The sequence below is a fragment of the Buteo buteo genome, chromosome 17, assembly GCF_964188355.1.
Source record: "Buteo buteo chromosome 17, bButBut1.hap1.1, whole genome shotgun sequence".
Classification (NCBI taxonomy): domain Eukaryota; kingdom Metazoa; phylum Chordata; class Aves; order Accipitriformes; family Accipitridae; genus Buteo; species Buteo buteo.
The window spans coordinates 24,950,474-24,965,396 of record NC_134187.1 but is presented as its reverse complement, the minus strand read 5'-3'; the positions used below and the strand labels follow the sequence as shown (position 1 = coordinate 24,965,396).

The window sequence follows — 14,923 nt, the reverse complement described above, 5'->3', positions numbered from 1 at the left end:
TGTTAATGTAATCTCCAGCTTCAGTTCACCTGAGATGCCCATATTTAAAAGGGACCGAGGGGAATTAAGGAACTAAAAGCTGGAGTTTTTACGATGGAGGGAATCACTATGGCATCCCAGAGAGATCTGTGCTGGCATCTGTGTTGTTCAGCACACTCATAAATGATCTGCAAAAGGGGGTAAGCAGTGAAGTGACCATGATGATAGGAAGTTATGAGTTAATGAAGATGAGGACCAATTGTGAAGAATTACAAAAAAGGCCTTATGTGACCAAGTAAGGGGGTGTTGAAGTAGTTGATGAAATTTGGAGTAGATTAATTTGATGTGATGCACATAGTTATAAACTGTGGGAAATCTACAGGGGAAAAAACATTATAATCAATCCTAATTTTCCATGTAAAATGACAGGCTCTAGCCTCACTGTAATTCTGAAGGAAAGGAATCTTGGTTATAATACATAGTCCTATAAAAATGTCAAGCTAATGCTTACCTTAGCAAAAGAACAGATCAAATTAGTAGGAGAACAGAAAAGGGATTAAAAATATCGCTGTTTAAATGATGTGTATACTTTTTCAATATGACAAGAAGTTCTGGTATCTCTATCTATCTCATGAAGGATATAACAAAGCTGCGAAAGGTTCAGAGAAAGGTTTTAAAATGACTTTAGCACAAAGAACAGCTATGTAAAGTAGAACTTATGAACTTGGGAAAAAAAAAAAGAAGCTGGGACATGATAAAGGTCAATAAGATGGTAAGTGGTATAGAAAACATCAATAAGAATAATCTGTATGTTCGCTTTTCATACAAAAACTTAGTGGGGCATCAATTGAACCTGACGGATGGTAGCTGCTGAACAAACACAAAGAAGGGTTTTTCAGGTTTTAGGATTCCCTCTACAATATGTTAAAGATCCTAGAAGCTAGTATAGACTCAGAGGTTGACTGGATGAGTTCATGGAAAAGAAATCTATCAAGGGCTATTAAATAGAAATATGAGGCTACTGGAATGTGTTCCTTTTAAGAAATCCCTGAGATGTGGATCTTGAAGGGGAGGAGAGTTTTCTGGCTAAGTCCTTCCTAGGCACCTCCTTTGGTTTGCTGTTGGAGAAAAGATACCGAGCTGAATGAGCCTTTGATCTGGCTGAGCGCAGCTGTTCTTATTTACTTATTAAACTTACTAATAAAACTGTAACTCATATTAGAATCTACTTTAAAGAATGAGGGAGATATGATTTTGCTAGACATCTCTTCTCAGCCTCACTACTAGTTTCTGTGTTCCTCTGTAGCTGCAGAGTGGAAGATTCTACTCGCAGTCACAACAAGAATAAATGTGACTTCATTTTCATTATCATGATTGTTCAAAATATGGCTAGCATCACTGACTTTACTACAGTTAATTTTGGCACATTTTACAGTTTGCTTATTCAAGATACATACATCTTGCAAAAATTGCTTTCTATGTAAATATGTATATGTATACAGATGCATCTGCATATATGTGTAAATATATCGGTCTTCCATGAGAAGTGGTTGTCTTTTTGCTTCTTTCTTGTAGAAGCATTTGAAACTTAAAAAAAAAAAAAACAAACCAATGAATCTGTACATTTGCTAGTTCTAATTATTAGGTACTGGAAAACAGGGGATGGGGGTGATAAACATAGTCATGATAAATATAAAGGCCCAGGAAAATAAAAGTCCAAATTTTAGAAAATACTTTTTAAGTTTGTATTTTGTGAGGTTTATTCAAAATATTATGGCAAAGCAGTACTTAAATTCTACTGATTCTTAGTGATCCTACCACCCATTTGACCTCAGCATTTAAGGCAAAATTGCACTGGTTTAAGTTTTCTTGGTGAGCTCTCACTTAGGGGTCACAACTAAGAAATGTTAAGCCTGAGCAGGTGCAAATTAGGGCTGGTATGGGATATGCAAAGAACCTTTCTAAGATAAAATAAGGCTGAAATCAGTGTAAATAATTTTCATCTACAAGCCAAAAGCATTAGTTTTCTTAAATTACACTTTTTATATCATAAAGTTAAAATAGCTGTCCCGAAATATCCTTACAGACAACAGATGACAGAAAATTAATGCTAACTGCATAGTTTATATTCATATAAACAACGATGTGGTGTCATACTAATAAAATTTTGGCAGTCTAATACACCTTTAATATTAAAAGAATTCAGTGTACTGATATTGTATTCAATCAATGACTGCATGTCTTGTGAAAAATGGCAACATTTATTTTTTTATTTGACACAAAGGCCAGAGCTAAAGTGAATTGTATGGGTAGATCTTTTTAGGGTGTTTTCAGTCATATTCAACCTACATTCTCTTCTGTGCTTACATTCAGCCCAGCAGAACTACTTAAACTGCTGATATTAACATTCTTCTAATATTTTCTTGTGGGTATGTTCAGTTTCTTTACCTTGTTGACACTTTCTGCTGTTAAGGCACCCATAAGAAACAAAATATTCTTAATTAATTCCATCAGTGTCCTCTTACTGGTCTGTGGTGTCTCTGCAGTCAGAAACTGCATTTTTTGTGGGGTATTGCATTGCCAACTCCTATCTAATTTGCTGCTACCTGTCACCCATAAGTCTCTTCATTCCAGCTCTTCAAGTATATCCTCCTACTGAATCTCTCTTAAGTGATTTGATGCTGAATTTACTTTTTGGCAGAGGTGTAACATTTGACAGTTCTGAAGGTTTTCGACTTACATGTATTGACAAAATAGGTATTATACAGATAGCAGCTGATCCTTTTTTCCAAATACTGCTCTGTTAACATGCTTCATGTCTTAACCGGGCAGGGACAGACCTAGAAGGATGTCAGTTTTCTGGGCCTGCACAGCTCTTAAAGTCTCTTTGAGTATTGCTTAGTTCAGAAGCAAGATTCTCTTTGCAGTCATCAGTGTGCAGCAATGAGTTTGCTAGGAGTTAACTGTGTATTAAATTTCTTCTAGGATTTTTATTAGGGTTTTACAACACTAAGTAAATAAGTATGTATTTATATATATGCATATAAAATTAAGAGCAAAGCTAAATAGCATTTTACAGTAATCCTTTATGGTTCTCTTTTGCCTTGTGTTTCTTGGGCACAAAGTGAAGAGGCAGCATATTTATGAATAGTTTTGGAGCTGGAGGGATGTATACACAGGAAAGCAAAAGCAAACTGGAGAAAGAAAGGGCTATGGGTGGTAAGAAATACTTAAATTAAATGGGAAAACGTTGGCTGCCTCCTTTATCATTAGAGTTTGTTTATTTTCCAAGAGAATAATGCACAATAACTTGGATCTACAGTAAGGTGTACAAAACACCTTTTGGAATAAAATTGGGAGCAATCACTGACAGCTGCAAAAACTTCTGTGAGTAGGTAGCAATTGCCTCTGTAAGGAAGCTGCTGAGTTATGGCCATTTTGGGGGTGGGAGGGCTCACTTACTACCCCAGCAATATTCAGTTTTACCTTAAGCCAGCTGTAGTGTTCCCTAAAAGATTGGGGAGGTAATTTGTTTGTCTCCCTGGAATTCAGAAATGTAGTTAACGTATTGCATTTACATACGCAATTACGTGTGATGTATTATGTTCTTTATACACCACAATTACAAATTTCTGCTCCTAAAAGGTGATTCTGTGATAGATAGCTTGATAGCTCTCCTCTTTCAAAGCAACCCTTTCACACTAGAGTGGTAGGAAAGCTGTTGTGCAGCACGGCTTGCAGGGTACTTGATTTACACAAACCAGTTTCTGGATGTTGGAGGCATGAAGTAGCTCATTAGAGTATTAGCGTGGTGGGCTGTCACTATAGTTTTCTGTTTTCAGAACATTATTTCTGTAGTAATTAATTTTTTTAAATTGCTCATTACACTTGTATGCCATTCCCCCTGTGGTTGTATGAAGAGGAATACAGTGCAAAGCATCTGCAAGGATGCTGACAAGTTACAGTGAACCGTACATAGCTGAAACTTTCATGCTAAGTCCATGGTGTAATAGATTCCTTCTTCAGGAATGTTTAATAATACCAATGTTTTATTAAAGTGAATCAATTGGTAGATGTACTAGAGAAGATTTTTACTTTAAAGGCCTCCTGAATCCCCATAGCCTTTTTATCTCTTCATTAGAGTTTTTGTTACGTTTGAAATTTAGTAGAAAATGATTACTTATTAGTTCTTTAGTTTTAGCAGCAAATCCCTTTTATTAAATCCATTTTATGAAGATTTAGAAACCTCCCACAAGCATTTGACAGCACTGCTCTGAAAGATTCAGTCTCAGAGACCTACTGCTGGGAAGTTAAAAATAAAATTGCAGCCTGAAATACTTTTCTGGTTTAGGTGTAACAATAAAATGCTGGGATTATACTTGTTCTGAAGTGCTTAAAATGCATGTAATAATCCAAGCATTACAGTGCACAGAATGGCCTTAAAATTTTCTCTGTTCAAATATTTCATTAACACATCTTTCCAGCTCTGAATCAGTCCAGCTGTTGTGTGTGGGATTAACAAAATCAAGTAGGAAATTAGCAAGAGTGCGCACTATAAATCAAGGTTTCTTGCTGAGGACTTTCTGTTAATGAGCTACCAAACCCTCACAAGGTCTATAGGATGTGCAAACCAGACACAAATGACTGCTGAGTAAACCCTTAGTGTTATTTTTTAAGAACCCCCCCCCAAAAAAGAAAAAAATTTAACACTTTCCTGATCACAATACACGTGGCACTAGAAATGTTATACCACAGAATTTTTGCTGTGTTTTCGAAGCATAAAAATCTTAATGTTGGTTGCATCAGAATGCATAATAAATGTGTGTCTACATTTTGCTCTCCATGTTGAAAGTATGTTTCAGAACAGCAGAAACTTTAATACTTTAGTATTTATATAAAAACTATAAATGACATTCACCAAAAAGTTCTGAATGCTCTCTGGCATTAAAACTGTCAGTCTGTTGAATTTATGGCATCAAGGCTAATGCTTAAATTTCACATTTGGATGAATAAGTCATACATTGTTAATGCTACATAACCTCATATAATGATTCATTGCATAAAAAGATGGTAGGTGTCTCAAAAAATCCAGTGATGGGGGTTTTGAATCCAGAGGGAAAAATGGTATAAATGCAATTTTACGTGGTGTTTGTAATCTAGAAAAAATATTATAAAATTAAGTTTGCTTATAGTTACTCATGTAAGAATATATACTGGGGGAGGGAAAAAAACACCAAAATATATCTTTTCCTTTCTTCTTTTTCAGGTCAGAACTGTGGAGGCTTAGTACAGGGACCAAATGGTACTATAGAAAGCCCTGGATTTCCTCATGGTTATCCAAATTATGCCAACTGCACGTGGATCATTATCACAGGAGAACGTAACAGGATACAATTGTCATTTCATACTTTTGCCCTCGAGGAAGATTTTGATATTTTGTCAATTTACGATGGACAGCCACAGCAAGGCAATTTAAAAGTGAGGTAAGGTACCTTTTTTTCTTTCTTAAATTCTTTCTGTCTTTCTGTCTCTCTTTACCTCTCTCTTTCTCTCCTGAATATACATTCTGATGATATGTTACCACTACATTTTGTTTCCTTAGTTCTTCCCCAGGCAAGGGGATAGCAGTCCCCCAAGATCTCACAGTAAAAGACATTAATCCAAGTTTCAGATCTTTATGGCCCTAGCTCATATATCAGTAGCACCAGTTGTACTTAACATTTGCACAGTTCAAGGTCAGTTTTGGTAAAAGCCCTGAGCACAGGAGTATTCCAAGTTGCAGTAGCTTATTTTTATTTATCTGTCTGCCGATGGAATCCAGATTTGGCCTAGGACCTTTTCCTGAAGGCACCTGTCCCCATTTTTTGAAAGAACTCTTACTGAGATCACGCTGTACTTTTCTACCATGCCTACAATATTTGGACCAGAGGATGGGTATGCTGCCTGTGCTAACAGTGTCTCAGGGTCCCTCACCGAAGGTGGCACAGAAGAAGTGGTGGGCGATACAGTAGTTTGTGGGAGGCACTATCTCATTAGTGAGTGTTAGGCAACCTCTGGAAATGCTTGCCAGATTAAATCCTTCAGGTGACTATTGCCTACCTTGCAGATGAGTTGAGCTGTAAATTGTTTGACTTTGCCAAAATTGAAATTCTTCTGCATGTCTAAGTAAATACAATTATTAAGCAATTAGGGACCTTTAAAGGTCAGGAACTGGGGTGCCTTATATGTCCAAATACCACTGAGGTTACAAAAAGGTTTTATGGAAGCTTTTTGATCTTGAAGCTTTTCACAACTTCAAATTTTGGTGCATCAGTTTCATTGGTGTCTTGCTTTGGGTGCCTTGGTCATTTGCTGGATCTGGACCGCAGAGCTGGAAAGCAAACATTGCTTTCAGTGCTGCTCTGTCATTTTCTGTTCAGGCATGAGATTTATGGAGTACTGTAAAACACTGCTGTTAGTTCTGTTGTCTGATTACTTTTTTACATGCTGCTGATTTATATTATACTGCTAAAACAGATGTGGGAACATCACCAATTTGTTCCACATTTTAGTGGGTATCATCACGTATTTTTGACAAGAACAATGTTCTGACTGATTGTTGATTCAGTTCAAAAGTTTTGAAAACTGTGGACAGTAGTATACAGCTACTGATGCTTGAGTTGCACAGGGTATGTACTTCATTTACTGTACTTAATTGACCTTTAGTACTTGTATCACCTTTATAAAAAGATTAATATTTCTTTTTCACTCAAATGCTTTTATTATCAATAGCTAACATACCTGCTTGTTTTGCACTAATCTGTTAGTAGAAAATTGTTTCAAGGAGAAGCACCAGCTAATGTTCTGGGGGTATGAGCGTAGAAGACAGAAATACCTAAGTATGATCTTGATCCCACTGAAGTCATTATAGTTGCCACTGATTTCAGTAAAACAAAGATGTCATTTCCAACTTCCAGCAGTGAAGCAGATATTTTATTTATCCTTGCTTGTATTTGCCAATTAGTTACCTTCATAAATGGTATTATAAAGAAAAAAGCATTCGTTGGCTTAGCAGCATGAAGAGGTTAAAAAAGGCAGAATTTGAATGACAGGTTTCTATTGACATGTCTCATACCCTGTGACATACCCTTTGTTGCACAAAGCACATTCACAGGTGTACCCCTCTACAATTGCACATTTCAAGACAATTCCCTCAGCAGATATTGGAAAATTATAGTCTTGTTTTTTTAGCTGACAGCATGCAAATGCAAGAGAGCATCTTGGAACTTCTGCTTCAGGGTATGCTTTTTTTTTCCCATAGATAAAAATACTCTACGAGACTTTGGGTAATTATATTTCTTTAGCCACCATGCAAAATCTGGAGGTTTTTCTTAAAAATAGCTGTGTAAATAGAAAGCTCTCACAAACTATAATAATTAAGGAATATTCATCCCATATTTTGTAAAGTATTTTTCAGCTGCTAAAGCAAAATTGGATAAAAATGAATAGTACCTTCAACTAGTTTACTGTGCTGCCTGAAGGACATTTTTGTATGCTAAATGTGCACCAGTATACTTTCACTACATACTGATTGTAAAACCCAAGAAAATAGAAATGTACATAAAACATACTGAAATGATAAGGGAAAGGAATGAATTGTTTTAAGCTGTTTGTGTGGAGGAAGAAAAGAGAAACAGGTAGTTGTAAGATGTATATAAGCTTCTTTGGTTAGTGCCTTAAAGCATATACTGATTTAAGGGAAAAGTTACACACGGTAGCGATCATAGGTTATTGTAAGCTATGTTATAAGGAGGTTGCGAAGTAAGGTAGTAGCGGGAAGAACAATACAAACAAAAGATAAGGCACCAAAAAGAGCTGGTTTACATCTTCCTATTTTTCTAGATAAAACCCAGCTAGCATTCTGTCATTCTGTGTAATTACTGAGATCTATGGTCCAAAATTTTCCTTAAGAAGATTGCTACAGCTGCTTTATTTTTGTCACTGTGAAGTTAATAGAACACAAACCAGGATTTGATATATATATATAATACATATATATAAAAAATACTATTTCACTTGGCAAAACGTAATACAGGAGTGCAGCACAGGCTGGGATCTACCCAGCTGGGGAGCAGCTCTGTGGAAAGGGACCTGGGGGTCCTGGTGGACAACCAGCTCAATCCGAGAGCGAACAGTGTGCTGCTGCGGGAAAGCAAGCCAACGGGATGCTGGGTTGCATCAACAAGGGCATCACCAGCAGAGACAAAGAAATCATTATCCCACTCTCCTCCGCGCTTGTCAGGCCACACCTGGAGTTCTGTGTTCAGTTTTGGTCCCCGCTATACGAAACCAGATGTGGACAGCCTGGAGAGGGTCCACAGAAGGGCCACAAAGATGATCAAAGGACCGGGAAACCTGCCACGTGAGGAAAGGCTGAGAGAACTGGGTTTGTGCAGCCTTGAGAAAAGAAGGCTTCGAGGAGACCTTACCACCATGTTCCAGCATTTAAAGGGGGGCTACAAAGAAGATGGAGAGGGGTAATGGGTACCAGCTACTCCTGGGGAGATTCTCACTGGACACAAGAGGAAAATTTTTCACAATGAGAACCATCAGCCATTGGAATAATCTGCCCAGGGAAGTGGTGGATTCCCTGACACTGGCCACTTAAGATTCAGCTGGGCAGGGTGCTGGGCCATCTTGTCTGGACCGTGCTTTTGCCAAGGAAGGTTGGACCAGATGAACCCCGGGGTTCCTTCCAACCTGGGATTCTATGATTCTATGATATATAAAAAAGAGGAAAAGTAAAATTTTAAGTATAATGCTACCTTATGATAATGCTTTGTAGGGTACTGTAGTCTTAAGTGTATAAACAAATGTAAAGTTAGGTAATTAATTTCACCATATAGTGTAACCAAAACAGATGTTCTATGTTATTGAAAAAAACTTATTGTAAAGTTTAAGTGTTGCATTATCAGTTGATGGGGAAAGATTTCGGAATACAACCAAAATCTAGTTAAGCTAGGAAAAGATGTTATATGTATTTTTTATTTGCACTTTAAATTGTAAAGGAGTTGTCATTTGTTATACGCAGGTAACCATCAGCATGCAGAATTCATATGGCTGGAACTCTTGTGGAGGGGAGATGCAAGTGTGGTGCACCAAGACAACAAAGTTATTAGTTGTATTCCTTGTGGATCGTTTCCCTAAGTGAGAGTTGTATTCAGTAGTTCAGTGTAGCCCAGATGCTAGGAAATACTTATTTTGACATTTTTTCTGTGTTGTATGGATCAGATATAATAGTAAATTGTAGTATTTTTAAATAGAAATGAGAAATGTATCAACAGGACATAGGGAGTAGGGACACAGGCCAGCGCTGAAGATTCTCAGTTTATAGCAGATGTGATCTGACAATATTGACCTATTGACTTGTGTACTGCCGACAGATACGTCAACTGCCACAAGCAAGTGAATTCAGAACAGACATTTCAAGAGTTTATGGATTTCAAAAGTCATTTCAGGGCTGGTTGTACTACATACCCATCTTCCACAGTTGAAAAGAGAGTAATGCTCATTAATCTTAGCATAAGTTTTGTTACAGTGTATTTTTCCTATATGCAGAATTCCTGAATAGGGGTTTCATAGAGAGGTATAGGGAAACCATTACAGGACTGGGTAAACAGAAGTAAGTGCCTGTATCAAAACCTCTGTTGCTGAAGAGGTGAGGTGGGGTGTAAGTAAGTGCGGTGTTAAGACCTTGAACTGCTAATGATACAAACATGGTAAACTGTGTGCAGTTGCCTTCATCTCGGTGTATGGCTTGAGATTCCACATTTTTTTTAGATGTCAGATACAAGTAAATGCTGTAATCTCTGTGTTACAGTATCTGTTGGTAAAAGTTACTTTTTTAGTATCACACAATTTATTTAAGAGTTAGTTATGGAAGATCTGTGCAATATACTCTGGAATAATCTTTGGAATTATCAATTCAATCTTTCAGACAGTCCTGAAAAACTCTTAAAAATGGATTCCAAGCAATTTTGTTTTTTCTTACACAAAAAAGCTGCTGATTAAATTATAGACACTGATAGGAAAATGCAAATGCACAGACATGAATATTTTTTGTTGTGTCTATACACAGCTGTCAGTTATTTTGGACACACATGAAAAAAATTATTTGGAAAGTTATTTTGAAATGTCTTCTTGCCTTCATGGTGTCTCAGGCCTTCTAAGCATCATTTAGTTTACTACAGCCTAGATAATAATATAATAGATGCTGCTTGTTATTACACCTTGTCCTGGTTTCAGCTGGGATAGAGTTAACTGTCTTCCTAGTAGCTGGTACAGTGCTATGTTTTGAGTTCAGTATGAGAAGAATGTTGATAACACACTGATGTTTTCAGTTGTTGCTCAGGAGTGTTTAGATTAAAGTCAAGGATTTTTCAGCTCTCATGCCCAGCCAGCGAGAAAGCTGGAAGGGCACAAGAAGTTGGCACAGGACACAGCCAGGGCACCTGACCCAAACTGGCCAATGGTGTATTCCATACCATGGGACATCACATCTAGTATAGGAACTGGGAAGTGGGAGCAGGGAATCGCCGCTCAGGGACTAGCTGGGTGTTGGTCGGCGGGTGGTGAGCAATTGCCCTGCGCATCGTTTGTACATTCCAATCCTTTCATTATTGCTGCTGTAATTTTATTAGGGTTATCATTATCATTATTAGTTTCTTCTTTTTCTGTTCTGTTAAACCATTCTTATCTCAACCAGCGGGTTTTGCTTCTTTTTCCCAATTTTCTCCCCCATCCCACTGGGTGGGGGGGGAGTGAGTGAGCGTCTGCGTGGTGCTTAGTTGCTGGCTGGGGTTAAACCATGACACTCCTATTAGTTGAAATAAACATTTTTGTTTTAATGGAGCAGTAATGCAAATGGTGGAAGTTGCTAATGGAGCATGTAATAAAATAAAGCTTACCAAAAATATTCTGACAAGCATATATACCATGTATGTTAAATAGTAACATGTTCCCTCTGCTTTCTTGAATCATGTAGAAATAATAGGAATTAAATATGAATTCTTCACAGTATTCACTTTTTCCTGTCTCCAACAAGCAATAAACCATATGTATATTCTGCACTTCATAATCCAAGCATGGAGATAAAAAATGTTCACTGAAGTTAAAGTTTGGGCTCCTGTTTACTATTAAACCTCTTTTATCTTAACAAATCAAGATTTATCATGTATTCAACACATTTTTAAAATTATTATTTGTTTGGGGTTTGGTTATTATTTGTTTGTTTCTTCGGAAAACTATTTCTATCTTCCTTTTCTTCAGGATTAAGAGAACAGTGAAGCAATGAGGGGGTGATTGACTTTTCTACAGAACTACTGACTGCACAAGCAAGAGCTTTGTGTAGTTTACAGTTCTTTATTTCTTTTTTTTTTCCTTCCCCATGAAAATGTCATGTGTCTTTTTTTAACCTTTTTATTGCACATCAATTTCTACAAGTTGATTTCAACGTATAGGATTTGTGTGTGTGTGTGTTGAGCTGGTGATTTTGTGAAGAAAACAGTATAGGAATGAGTACAGTAGACATCTTTTTTCCAGCTGAAGCTTACTTAGAACACAGAACAAAGTAACAGAAACTGAGCTAGTGTTCAAATTTGTAAAAGGTTATTGAATAATTTCAGCAAGATATTCTGGTATTTTGTACATCTGTAAGAAAAGGAAAACAATTATTATATGGTTATGCAAATTGATTACTGAGTTCTTGCCAGTAGAGATGCCTGTCAATGACTATCGTTCCCCTTTTTATGTTAAATTAGATATATTTTTTTTTACCTTCTTCAGCTATTAAAGTATTAGGGAGAGGGAATCATTTATAGTAGAGGGCTAAAATGTGATTCATTATATATTACATAGCTATTTTAGGAAAGGAAACTATGACCCGATCAGCTAAATGCTGACAGATAGTTTCTGCCAACAGCAAAAAGAGCATGCAGTGGAAGGAAAGATAATTTAAGTGTGCAATACTGGCAAGTTCAAGCTCATATATGGCAATTTTTTTTCACACGTGGATAAAAGGCAAAAATCCTATTCCCAAAATTGTTAGCTTCCCAACTCAAAATCTTAAGCTTGCTAATTTTATTGGCAAGCCTACATGCTCAAAAGATTTAATGACAAAATTATTAAATATAAAGTCAAGTAAGGAGTCTGCTTACTAAGAAGAAGCTACTTCACCAAGAATTATAGGCCATATTAATTACATGTTTTAGGCTGATACTAAATGATGGTCAACTATAAAAGAATATGATACTTCTTTTTTCTAAAAACCATGGAGTATTGTTTGAACTCCCACCTAAGAAAATCCATTTCATATTTAAGGAACTATGATTTCTTGGAAAAAAAAGGTTAGATTCATAACAAGTCAAAGCAATGCATGAATTTATACTGCAATATTCTACATCAGTTGCTTAAAGCTTTTATAATGTAATTGTTTAAGTCAGCATGTTTTCCTTTGAAAAATGAATCTGATGCTCACCATAATGAAAATGTAGCTGTGCTCAGGTTCTTTGCCCTTTGTCCTACCTCCTTCTACTTCTGTGGAGGTAGGTCTCTTTTTTCATCTGACTGGCCGTAGTACATCTTCAGGGAATATACAGGTGTGACTTCTTTGCCTCTTCTGTACTTTTCAAACTGGACCTGTATAAGCGACAGCGGTGATTTGGTGCATTTGTTTGTAGTGTTTCACCGTCAGAAGTATTCCTAGTACGGGACTCAGAAGGGGAGAATTGTGATATGGCTCCATAAAATGTTAATTTCTATAGTTTTAGAAACTCTAGCATGTGTTAGGTAATTGTACTGTTTCATAGCTATACAACCAAATTTTATTTAAGGGGATAATAAAAAAATTGGTATATAAATGCCTTTCTAATGAAGTAGAGAAACATTGCTCAGTATTTAGAGATACCTCATAGTAGCCTGCTGAGAAAGACAGATTATTCAGTATGAATAGCTTCTAAGTGTTTCACGTGACAATGTTTTAGAGTAGATCTTTGATTTCAGATGAGGTGCACATTTGCTTCCCTTGTTATTTGTTATTGATTATGGATATATTACAATAATTAGTTATTCAGCTTGAAAGAATCATATTTATGATCATACTAAGCCAAACACCCATACATTCCTTGATTAGTTATTTTACAAAACAGACCACCTTGGGTATCCATTATCCAGCATTTTACCTACAAAATCACAGAAAATTGCAACTTGAGAGCATGGGTATGGATGTATATGTACCTGGGTTTTGAAGAGCTCAGTTTACATCTTTGCTTTACCTAAAATCTCAGAATAAGGTTTCGATGCTACTTCAGTATAGGCCAAGTATAAGAAAATTGTCTTCATTGGTATATAATGTCTGCTTCATGTGCACAGGAAACTCATATGACCTACAATATTTTATGGAAAGGCTCTTCAATTCTGTCAGACTGATGAGTTTGTAATCTGCAGAAGTACAAATACTTTTAAAATTATTTTTTTTTAACACTGCTCAGTACACAATTTGGCATTTCATGCTTTTTTGAGAGGGTTTTGTTTTTTCATTCGTGTTGGTTTCTGAAGCTCCTAAAACCCCCACGATTTGGCATAGTAACAATATATACACATTTTGACACTTACTTAAATACGATAAATTCCCGTACAATCTCACATTCATTATATTCTCAAAACTCCTTAGGAATAGGATACTAGAATACATTCAGAATGCAGATAAACACAGTTTGGGGAATGACAGCTCTTAAAACTTAGATGCACCTTAAAAAGTCTTTCAGTGTAGCTTAATGATACAGTTGACACCAAAAATTTCAGACAACTTTCTGACTAAACAGGTGATAACATTAACTTGATTGCTGGTTGTGTAAGGGATTTTTACTCTTATATACATTAATTTTTCAGAGCGAGGGCAGTTGCTTACCTTTATTGTCTGTCACCTAAACTTATATTACACATACAGTGTACATACAGCAGTTTTATATCAGTCTTTCTGCACCTCCCATATTGTTCAAAAAGAGACTCCTTTTTATTTGAGGTGGTACCTGTTGAATTGACATAATCATGTACAGAAGCCCTGCTGATCATCATCCTTAAATGCTGTGTATACAGTGACTATTACAACAGCTTTTTTATCAGAGATTAGTCCATTCCCTTTGCTTATATTCTGACTGAAAGCTAATAATTAAATTACAGCCTTTAGAAAATTTGCAGCTGGACTCCTCAGTGAGAAGAAAGTTAGTTGTCAAAATCTGGCCCATTTTGAGATTTTTTACTATACATCCTTATTATGGGATTTTTCAGAGTTTCTGTATAACTGTGATGATAGATAACTTTTTAATTAGTACATAACCTGTATGCTACAAAGAAATTTTGACTGCTTGTTTGTTTTAGAGAGGAAAAACATTTGATCTGTTAACTGGCAAATTAAAGGGGGAAAAAAGCTTTATAAAACATAATAACTGATTTGTCATATTTCTGATGCATGTCATTAGGTTAAACTGTGAATCATGTTCTCTTATTGTCATCTGGTAATTACCTGCTTGTCTTAACTGAGTCTTGTGATTACTGACTGTATGATCCTGGTCTGGTTTTGGGTCACCCTGTGCTGGACCAGGATGTAGTGATCGTGGGACAGATAGATACAGAACCATAAAGGTTCAGGCATTTGAGAGGAACTCTGCACTCTCTCTGCTGTGAACTGCTGCAGTGGAAACTCAGCATCCTCTCCTCTGTGAGCCAGTAACCCACAATCAATTCCACTTGTAAAACAAATTTTGTAGCCAAGCATCATAGTCTTGTCACTCTTGGTATTACTTAGAGAATTCCCTGAGTTTTCATCCTGTTCATATTCACAAGAGCATCTGTTGACATTATTAGGGGCCTTGGGTTTTGACAGTGATGTTTGTCCCGCTTAATGGAG

The 14,923-nt window shown here is 36.5% G+C and overlaps 1 protein-coding gene across 1 annotated transcript in view; it reads left to right on the top strand.

Moving 5' to 3' along the window:
• The window catches only part of CSMD1 (CUB and Sushi multiple domains 1), a 1,222,061-nt gene that overhangs the window by 220,398 nt on the left and 986,740 nt on the right, over window positions 1-14,923 (top strand). Inside the window, exon 2 of the mRNA XM_075049874.1 lies at window positions 5,246-5,462. Coding sequence (XP_074905975.1) covers window positions 5,246-5,462 — 217 coding nt within the window. The remainder of the gene's footprint in view (window positions 1-5,245; window positions 5,463-14,923) is intronic.